Source organism: Electrona antarctica (assembly GCF_951216825.1).
Source record: "Electrona antarctica genome assembly, chromosome: 21".
Taxonomy (NCBI): domain Eukaryota; kingdom Metazoa; phylum Chordata; class Actinopteri; order Myctophiformes; family Myctophidae; genus Electrona; species Electrona antarctica.
In genome coordinates, this window is record NC_136802.1 from 23,044,121 (window position 1) to 23,055,233 (window position 11,113).

General features: G+C 43.2%; 1 protein-coding gene across 2 annotated transcripts in view; it reads right to left on the reverse strand.

Annotated features, from left to right (window-relative positions):
- Nucleotides 1–10,163, reverse strand: part of acin1b (apoptotic chromatin condensation inducer 1b) — a 29,423-nt gene extending 19,260 nt beyond the window's left edge. For both annotated transcript variants that reach the window (XM_079490815.1, XM_079490814.1), the window contains exons 1-6: nt 10,015–10,163; nt 7,567–7,632; nt 6,704–6,815; nt 3,435–3,490; nt 1,294–3,048; nt 890–966 (exon numbers count right to left, since the gene is read on the reverse strand). In XM_079490815.1, coding sequence (XP_079346941.1) covers nt 890–966; nt 1,294–3,048; nt 3,435–3,490; nt 6,704–6,815; nt 7,567–7,632; nt 10,015–10,149 — 2,201 coding nt within the window. In that variant the 5' untranslated portion in view covers nt 10,150–10,163. The remainder of the gene's footprint in view (nt 1–889; nt 967–1,293; nt 3,049–3,434; nt 3,491–6,703; nt 6,816–7,566; nt 7,633–10,014) is intronic.
- Nucleotides 10,164–11,113: the final 950 nt, after the last annotated feature.

An 11,113-nucleotide genomic window follows, 5' to 3' on the forward strand; every position in this document is an offset into this window, starting at 1 on the left:
CACTGTCATGATTTAATGTCAACTTCAGACAAAGTTCATATTTACAATATGAAAACCATTTAACAACGTACTGTATACACTTATTAATGATCTCATGCTGTAGCACTGTGGTAAAGAGAAAATACGTTAGCACACAGCTGTAGCTCCAATAACAAGTTTACTGTACAATAATCAGGCAGACAACGTTCCAGCCATGGGCGACGTATCTTCTCTTTACTGTTATTTATTTTATCTTGCTCCCTACTATACTGGATTCACAACATAGCTCTTTGATACAGTAGCGTTGTGCTCAGAACTGTAGTCCTACACACAGTCTGCAGTGTGATGGATTGTCCCTTTGTCGTCAATTAAAATAAGCACAGCGGTCATATGTAGTTCTCTTGAATGATTGATTGATTGATTGATTACAAATAGTACAGCAGTACGATTATACAATGATGCTAAAAGGATAACACAAAGAGCCCAAAGGGCTTCCATTATGGTCCTGTGTATTCAATTCATTAATGGATTCATTGCTTTTAAATGCTCAAAACGATTCCTCTGTTGCACTTCACTATGTAATGTGCTCTTAGCCTCTGAATCAGCACTGAAATGTTTGCGTTTTAGCCTCCTATCTGGTCAGTGGTCATAGAGACCAATTATTTTTAATAAAACGAATCGTCGAATATTCACATTCCAATCCTGAATCTGATTCAACCAGAGTCGGGTACAGCCCTAGTATAGTGATGTGTTCACAGTTCCATGCTCTGAAAACAATGCAGGCGTCTTAATAGGTAATGTGCGGTCTTACTGCCGTAAATTGCGAGCATTTCATGTGTGAAAGGTGTTTGAGAGAAGAACGCAGAAATACAGATTTGTAATTAAGGATATTTCAGTGCTTGTCACTGACCTTTTGGTGGGGTGACTGCTCTTCTTATCTGGTTTCTTCCGCTTTTCATCCTCCGCCTCCTTTCCTTGGTGGGCCATCTGCAAGATCAGAAGTTGAACATAATGAAAACCAACAACACAAATTAACAAAGAGCTGCAGTTAAAAATAAAATAAAAAACGATGATATGATTTCGACAAGACAGGCAATGTTGGGTTATTGAGGGGGGACACGGCAACAGAGGGGGTTGTACTTTAGTTGTAAAATGGATTGAGTTCACTGTGAAATTAATTGTAAAGTAGCGAATGAATAACAACATCCAGGTAGCTTAGCCGGTAAGTTAGTGGAATCTTGCAAGTATGCTGTATGTAACACCAGTGTGTGTGAATTGTGAATGACTGATATCTACCTTAGCCCAATCACTAACCTTCTGTTGCTTGACAGGGCGGGAGTTATCCCGGGACGAGGAAGATGAGCGTGATGAAGAGTCGGATTCGGAACCAGAATCGGATTCGGAGCCTGAATCCTGGGTCTTGGTCACCGCCACCGCCACTGCCACTGGCACTTGCTCCGTCCTGGGGAGAGAAACCATGGACTGTGCTGCGGTGTCGGAGAACACGCGTGACTTCTTGGCTGCGGGAGGCTCAGCGATGGAGGTCAAGCTGGGGGGTGGAGATGAAAGAGGATGTTCCCCCCCGACCTGAAGCGTCAGCCTCTTGGGGGGCTGGGGGAAGAGAACGGAGTCTTCGGAACCAGACCGTCCCCTCTTCCACGGAGGCAGTCGGCTCTCCCTGTCCTCCGCCTCCTGTCTTTTCTGCTCTTTTTCCCGGTCTTCCTCTAACCTTTTCTGTTCTCTCTTTCGCTCATCTTCCAGGCGTTTGTTCTCCATCTCCCTCTCCTCTTCCAGGCGTTTTCTCTCCCTTTCTCTCTTCTCTTCCACCCGTTTTCTCTCCATCTCTCTCTCCTCTTCCAGGCGTTTTCTCTCCATCTCTCTCTCCTCTTCCAGGCGTTTTTTCTCCTTTTCTCTCTCCGCCTCCAGGTGTTTCTTCTCTTTTTCCTTCTCCTCTTCCAATCGCTGCCTCTCCCTCTCCCTCTCCTCCTGTCGTTTCTTCTCTCTTTCTCTCTCCTCCTCCTCCTGCTGCTTCTGCCTTCGTTCTTCCTCCCTCACTTCCCTCAGCTGCTTCTCTCTCTCCTCCCTCCCTCTCTTCTGTTGCTGGCGCTCTCTCTCCATTCTTTGCAGTGGGGTGTCACTGGAATCAGCGGTCCTGGTGGAGCTGGAAGCAGCCGCTCCGGAGTGTGACATGTCCACAGCCCCGGAGTGCTCCGCCGCCGCGGGGAATGACCCCTCAGACTCCATCTTGCGGACGAGCAGGGTGAGGGGCCCTGGCCTGCGCTCCTGCTGTGGCTCTGGGCTACTGGAACGGGAGCTGGAGTCATCGGAGGACGAGGAGTCCTGTCTCTGCGCAGAAGGACGAGGCCGGGATACAGCACCTTCTGCCTCAGGCTCGCCTACATCCGGGGGACTCTGCTTGGGGGTGTCAGGGAGCGGGAAGGAAAGCTCGGGAGGCGGGGACGGAGGAGGGGTGGGGTGGCGCAGTTGCATGGGGGGCTGATGGACCTGCGGTGGTGGGATGTGCTGTGGCAGCTGAAGCTTGCGCCGGGAGCGGGCCGCGGCCGGCGGGACGCTGGGGGACGGCTGCTGCGGGGGCCGCGGAAGGGCTTTGCCACCCCTCCGCGACACCCCCCATTCCTCATCTTCATCACTATCATCCTCGTCGTCTTCGTCTTCGTCGCTGTCCTCCTGCGCGCGGCCTCCCGGCCCAGCCGACCTGCTGAGGTGGAGGACGGAGTGGGCAGAGCTGGGCTCGGCCGGCGCAGTGCCTTCCTTCTCCTGGGCTCGGGGCACAAAAGGAGGTAGGCCCTGTCGTTCCATCTGGCCCACAACACGCACAGACAGCGATGCGATGGCTCGGGGTGGTGAGGGCGTGGACTTGTCCTCGTGTCCTAGACGGAGGGAAGGCCGCTGCAACCAGGCTCCTGGGACATTAGGGGCCTCCTGGTGGTGTAGGACGGAGCCAGGGCCCATGTCAGGCCTTCGCCCCATCATGCCCTGCCCCATCAGCAGGCCTCCTCCTTCAACCTCCGCCCTGGCCAGCGGTGGCTGGGCGGACACAGGACGATGCTGCAGAGTGCAAATGAAGGTGGAGTTAGTTTGAAAGAAAATGTTCCACACAGGATCCCTACGCTAATCTTTTTACATTTTACTTTTTCTTTCTTCCCTTTTTATTACCATTATCCATTGTGTGAATTGTTATTATTTATTAAAACATTTGTGAACGAAAAGGAATCCATCATTATCAGATGCATCATATTTTATTGTATTATGTGATTTGGACATCCACCTTGAAAACAGTTTTCAAATCTCAAGATTTTTCTAGGTTTTTTTTTTCAACTTAGAAGCTAACGTGTTGCAAGTTGTAGATCTGCTGTACTACAATGCACCTACAGTACATGGAGCTTGAGTAGTACTTCCTATCATTGTTTCCTGTGAGAATGTGTGTGTCTGACCTTGTCACTGTTGTCTTCTGTGTGGTCGTCTTCCTCATCTGCCACTCCAGGGCTCTCTGTCGGGGAGAGGAACAGGGGAATAGGTTCAAAGTTCAAAGGTTGGACGCACAGCAAGGTCAGTACGATGCATTGAGAGCTTGCAGATCTGTAGTTTTCGCTGTTGTGTCTAACGCAGTTAACTTCCTCTGTACATTTTATTTGTAGTATGTACATTTGACAATGCTGCGGCACCCGATAGCCAAGTGGTTGCTCTCCATAACAAACTTGAGATTAGTATGGGGCTATGGGCATGCCCAAGAGTGAAAGAATTCTGGGAAGAGGTAAGGAGGGAGGTTCAAAAGATATTGTTGATAAATGTTGAGCTTGACCCGAAACTGTTTCTATTAGGTCTTTACCCTCCCGGCCATAAGATACAGAGTAGCGAACAAAGATTTATGCTTACTACAAGCCAAAAGGGCTATAGCTTTATCATGGAAAAATCACTTATACTCTAAGAATAAACAAAAGGTGTTTGAAAAAATATGGGGATGGTTTATCCAGGATGTTATGGTCAATGATTTATCTTATTGAGTCTGGAAATGTTTAATTGTATTCTCTGCAGTTGTTTGGTCTTGTGGCCATAAGGACTCTGTTGTTGTTGTTACCAGCCTAAGTGTCCTTATTATACTGTATTTATGTATGTACTGTCGGCGGTGGTGGTTCAGGGGTAGAGTGCCTGGATGGTAACCGCAAGGTTGCCAGTTCAAACCCGGGCTCCCAAAGAGTCACTGTCGAAGTGTCTTTGAGCAAGACACTGAACCTCTAATTGCTCCTGATGTGCTAGTTGGTGCCTTGCATGGTTTCCGCTGCCATCGGTGTGTGAATGGGTGAATGTAATGCACAATCTCTGTAAAGCACCTTGTATAAAGGTGCTATATAAATGCACCATTTACCATTTTACTGTTTTTGTTTTGTTTGTTTCTATTTGTATTTGTTTAAGTAATTGTATTATCTGATGTGTTGTTATGTATTGTTCTGTTATATTGTTTGTTTGGAGAAAAAAAAGGAAAAAGAAAAAAAAGGAAAATGCAATAAATATATTGTTTAAAAAAAAGATGACTGATGTTCTCCTCAGCACAGTGTTTGCACTCATTTGCACCCAATCTGGTGCATCAGAATTAGCATGGTTTCATCATCATGGGAGAACACACAGGTCCCCAAGCAAGGATCGAACCGGGTATGTTGGTAACTTGGTATATGTGATCCGTGCTCTTACTGGTTGAGCCACCCTGATGCCCTATGTTCTCATCACACCAGTCTTCAGTGTATGCATAAGCTAACAGCACAGACATAATGGGCCTGTGAATCCACAGGTAACAGCAACTATGCATCAGACAGGACCCATGAAACTGTTTAGGATGGGCTTGGTGGAAGACAAACGGTGTTGGAAATGTAAAGGGGAAAATGGTACATTTTTACATGCTTTTTGGGAATGTCCTGTGGTTATACCATTCTGGAAAGAGGTACTGGGGAAACTTGGAGACTGGATGGGGCTAATACTACCAGAATGCCTGGTTATGTCTCTTGGGTGATCGCACAGTGCTGCCACAGGGGGTCACCAAAGCACAACATGCATTAGTGACTGCAGGTCTTATTACTGCAGCCAGGTTGATTTTGAGAAACTGGAAGAGCTCTGTTACGCCAGAGATCACAGACTGGACTCAACTTATGACGGAAACTGCATCCTTCGAATACTCAATTGCCAGGAGGAACAATGTCAAAGGGAAGTTCCATGAAATATGGGACTACTTTTATTTGTATATTAAAGGATGGTTGCATTAACAATTTGTAATTGGTAATACATTACGGATATGATCACTATTGTCAACAACAGAATGTGGAGGGGTGTTGTCCATTGGGGTTTTTCTTTTTTGACTGCTAGTTTAGTTTTTTGTTTTTTTGTGTGTTTTTCTTGTCTCTTTCTTTTGTGTAAGTCATGTGTATTTTGTATGCTTTATTGTAAAATCATTAAAAAACTTTGATGACAAAAAAAAGACAGGACCCATGTCCTTTTGTGATGCAGCACAACGTGCTAATAGCCCTTCATTTACATACAAACATGTGACCAATGTAAATCACACAAGTCCATTGTGTATGTGGGGGAGAGAGAGACTAATCATGAAAGACTGATCTCGGGGCGACTGTGGCTCAAGAGGTAGAGCAGGTCGTCCAATGATCCATGGGTCGGCGGTTCGAATCCCGGCTCCTCCTGTCTACATGTCCTTGGGCAAGACACTGAACCCCAAATTGCTCCCGATGTGCTGGTTGGTACCTTGCATGGCTTCCGCCCAAATCGTTGTATGAATGTGTGGGTGAATGTAATGCACAATCTATGTAAAGCGCCTTGGATAAAGGCGCTATATAAAATGCACAATTTATTTTGTATCTGCATCGAGTGATCTTGGTACATAGAAATTGATATATTGGAGATTCTGACTTTCAATTGTACATACATTTTGTTTTGATTGTATTGTTCCACATTTTGCTTTGGCAATGTAAACTTTGTTTTCTCCCTTTGAATTGAATTGAATTAAAAACAACATTTCAAAACATTGAAATGCTGCTGTCAACTGTTTCAATTTGTATCCACGTTTTCCCCGCCAACGTACTGGGGCAGATTAATATGTAATTGTCCACAGACATCAATCTAAAAATATGTTGTGCCTTTTTTATTAAAATGTTTAAAAAATATTCAAAATATTTCGATTTTTCTCAATGTGTTTTTAAATAACAGATGTACAACCTCACAATGTGTTGCTGTGAGCTTGTAGATCAGCTATTTTCATTTGTGCTTGTTTTCATAGACCTGGCCACTTGTTTCTCTTGCAAAACTGGCAACACAGTAAGAGAAAGAGGAAGTTATGCACACACAAACGCAAAGACTTATGGGCCATATGAAAAAGGTGAATAGTTTGAAAAGATAGTCATCCCTCTAAGTTGCAATGCAACACAGCTCTGTTTTACACAGTCATTTATATATTCCCATTTATATGTCATTGTACATACCGGTACATTGTATTGTTCTCTCATAAAAACTGTGTGTGTGTGTGTGTGTGTGTGTGTGTGTGTGTGTGTGTGTGTGTGTGTGTGTGTGTGTGTGTGTGTGTGTGTGTGTGTGCACACAAGTGCATGTTCGTTCGCTCGTGCGTGACACAGAGAAAGACCATTGTTCACATGGCTTATAGTATGTTCATTCTTTGTTACTTCAGTTGGTATGTGAGCATGCATACCATCGGCCTCAGAGGACTGCTGCGCTTCTCTTTCCATTCGTTGACAGAGCAGCTCCTGCTGCTTGGCCAGGTACTGCTTTATAAAGCTGTTCTGACTCATCTCCTCCCCTATCTAAAACACAGAAACACAATTGATCATTGTTAATTTAAACAACATGCAAAAATAAGAAAACATAAAAAGGCGCTTTTTAACCAAGGCGCTTTACATTCACATATTCACACACTGATGGCGGAGGAAACCATGCAAGGCACCAACCTGCTCATCGGGAGGGGTTCAGAGTCTTGCTCAAGGACACTTTGATACTAACTCTGGGGGAGCCCGGGTTCAAGCTGGGAACCTTGTGGTACCCATCCGGCCACTCTACCCCTGAGCCACCACCTGCCCATAATATCATCCTTAATTAAAGCAGTTAACTACCCTAGTCCCTTGCTCCTTCCTCTGCACATTTTATTTGTAGTGTCAGTGTAAATTCGACAATGCTGCAGCACCCGATAGCCTCAAGCTCAGAAAAGCCCCCAAAATAACGCAAATGATTTGTTTTTAAATGCTGGTGTAGTCTTTCACGCAGAAAACGTCTCACAAAAAAAATCAGGTATAAACAAATCAGGTATATATTTATACATTCAAAATTCAGAATACATCTTGTCAAGAGATATACACACACACACACACACACACACACACACACACACACACACACACACACACACACACACACACACACACACACACACACACACACACACACACACACACACACACACACACACACACACACACACACACACACACACACACACACACACACACACAGGAGGTTGACTTATACCATAATAGGTTGACCATAATATTCTTTTCTTACCTGTGAGTTGGGCTGCAGCCCAATTTGGGAGGAGGAGGATTTCTGTAGGCTCTCCAACATCAGAGCCTGCAAGGAAAACTATTAGTTTAATTCACTTGCAAGGAAGGAAAACGATATGCACATCCCAGTTTCTGAATACGGTGCTGGACTCAAAAAGTTACTAAATGAAGAAAAAAGTGGAATGTCCGCACATAATATAATTCTGCTCCCCATCCTTTTTCTATAAGCAATAATATGTCAAAATTGTAATGACCTTTTTTGTTTGTTTGTTTGTTTTTGGTATTCAGACAGGCAGCAATGAGTAAAATGCTCCCAAAAAATGTGGTCTCTGTGACACATCTAGGGGCCACAATCTGCATTCAAAGTAGACAGGGAAATCGACCAATGGCAAAGCTTCTAGGAATCCCTAGATGTGTCACAGAGACTATTTTTTGGGGGAGCGTTATTCCCATTGCTGGCTATACCAATAAAAAATAAAAAGGTAATTCAAATTTTGACATATTATTGCTTATAGCAGCTTTAAGTAGCATGTGTGACGCGTCAAACTAGGGTTTTTTCATGATTCTGAAATCTGAATCCATTCCAAGCATTAGTTTTGCACAAAAAACTCTCCTTGGGCTGAAAACGGCCATAGCCGTCATCACAAATGTGATGAGGTCAGCACATTTTGGGCACATTTTGGCAAGTGGTTATAGCAGTTTTTCATATGACTCATATGAACAGTCGCGTGTCACATGTCTACCCTCTGTCCCTTGGTTCCCTGTGCCTCTATACTCTGCTAATGACTAATAATCTGAATAAAGCAAAAACATTATCACACCCGTGTGAAGTGAGGGGCGCTAATAAAGTCTATAAAGTATTTTATTTTAAAGTAAATAAAGTCTAACTCATGTTGATTAGGTGATGTAATGGTGATATAAAACAAACGGTGCCAACACAAACATTAAACGCCATTAACAATAAAGAGACAATATGACGTAATGAGGCACATTATGAAGTAAATTTTCCCTTCATTGTCAATGGCGTTTACAAATTTACAAAACAAACATTGAACTAAAGACAAACATAAAAAATGTATATAGGCCCTTAAAAACAGATATAAATCTTAAAAGAAAAAATAATGAGTTAATCAATGTAACTATTAATGGAGGTAATAGCGATTTAACCCATGCAGGGAGTTTGGACCAAATGGAATAGCTGGTTAGAATAAATGTTGGTCATACAGAGTTCATACCATAAGAGTTATAGGGTTCATAGTACTAACCCAAAAAGTACTGTTGATAAGGAAATGGACAATAGGCCTATGTGTGTTTGCATTTATATGTAGGCTATTATAGGCTATCATGTGATTCCATATGTGTTGAACATCAAAAAAATCACATCATAAATGTTAGTATTATGACAAAGCTGTTTGTGAACAATTACCAAAATATTATTTTCAAAAGAAAAGAAAGCAGGTGTAACGGGCCATGTGTTTTAAACGCATGCAATAAAATAAAATTCTGTACTTGCAATGAAGCATTCGGTGTTGGATGAATAATATGAATAATAATTGGATGAGATAAGTTGATTGTGAATTCCTGGATACAAATATTACGTTACGTATATAGGCTAGTGGTTGGTTGGTAGCTCAGCCAGTTGGTGCAACAGAGTTTGCAACTCTGAGCTCAGTTTCCTGTCTCTCTGTTTACCTCTAGCCTACTTTAAAATAAAAAATTGCCAAATCAAATCTGTAAAACAACAAAAAATCTTAAATATGTTATTCTTATCTTCAATAACTTTGAATTATTTAGCACCTATGTTACGAACTGAAACTGCTGTATATAATAAACAAAACTAAATATTATATATATACAAAAATATGAATATAAAAATCCAGGGATAGAAAACAACACAATGTGCAAAAAAAATGAAAACACAGTCTCCCGCTCTCGTAAAGGCTGTGTTTACATTAGATGGCGCGTCCCCGGCGCCCTGTGTCGTTTGTAGACTATCACACATGAAGCGCGGGCCCGGCGAAACGTACAGTACAGTGAGTACAGTACAGAGTGCGTGCGTGCTGGCTCGCTCTCATCCGTGTGCACTCACTCCACTAAAGGCCTAGACTTGACAGGTGCACAGTACACACACACTTCCAACTGTGTGCAACAACATGGTGCGTGCGGGAGTAGTAGTTTCCAGTTAAGTTGTAATTCGATGGGGTTTTTTTTTGTATTAATGTAATAATTGCGTAGTCTAGCGGACAAAGTGTACGTTTGTATTGTACGCGCAACGCGTGCAAGTGTATTTATTTTTATTTTTAGTTATTTTGTTCCCGCTTCTGAATGCATAACACCGTTATAACGTTACGGCCTCTAACATTAACCCCATATCTGTCCGCCTGCTGCTGCTGCTGCTCAACTTGGCCAGACTCGGAATTTGACGCGCAAAACACGCGCAAAAACTTACCCCTTTCAGTCGCTTTATGAGCGCATTTTTCTGCCCGCTCTTCGAAAGGTTTCTTTGCTCCAAAGCGGCCTTCAGGTCGGCGACCCGGAGAGATTGTAAAGGTTTTCCATCCAGCGTAATATCTTCATCCGCCATTTTGCCTCCCCTCTTCGCTGTCTAAACCCTGGTCTAAACTCCCCAACAAGCGTCGCTACGGCTTCTCCAACGTCACAGTTCGGCAATCTCCGGAAGAGCTCGGCTTCTCGCCGAAGCACAATGTGTACATTACGAGAGCGGTTCTCAAAGTGAGGTCCGGGAACCCCCAGGGGTCCTTGAGGGAGTTCCAGCAGGTCCCCAGCTAAATGATAGGTTGGAACTAAATGGACCCTGATGGGTCTGTAACTCTCTGAGTGTACAAATGGACCCCTAATGGGTCCATTTGTACACTCTCAGAGTTAAATTAACATTGATTTTGTATAAATTGGGGTCCTGGAGATAGAAATGCCATTAAATGGGGGTCCGTAGAGTAATGCATGTTAAACTGAGGGTCCTTGAAATTAAACCGGTTGAGAATCACTGCTAGAGAGCCGTAACAATCTTCTCTCCCTGGCATCTCTTCAAATGGGGGTCCGTGAGGCTAATTCCTTGACATGAAAAAGTTTGGGAATGCAGGGGGCATTACGGCCATGCATGAATTAGGTTGTCACTGGCCAGCATGCACACCCATAGCCCCTCCTATATAATAATACAGGTTTAATGTTTGTTTTTAGTTCAATGTTTGTTAAAAGAGAATTTAATGTTTGTTTTGACACCGTTTGTTTTACATCATTACATCACCTAATCATAGCACGAGAGCACCCCTCACTTCACACGGTGTGATTTTTACAACTAAAAATACATAAAACCTAATAATCATTTACAGACTAAAATATTGTAGTGTACAAATTGAACCAAATACACACAATGATCCATTTGGTTCAATTTGTACACTCTTACATTTTAATGAACACAGCATTTGACTGTCTTGTAAAAGTGTGATTTGCATTTCAACACTCAGAATTAAGTAAACATTATTTGACTGTAGTGTAAAGAATGCAAGAAGCAATCATGGACATATTTA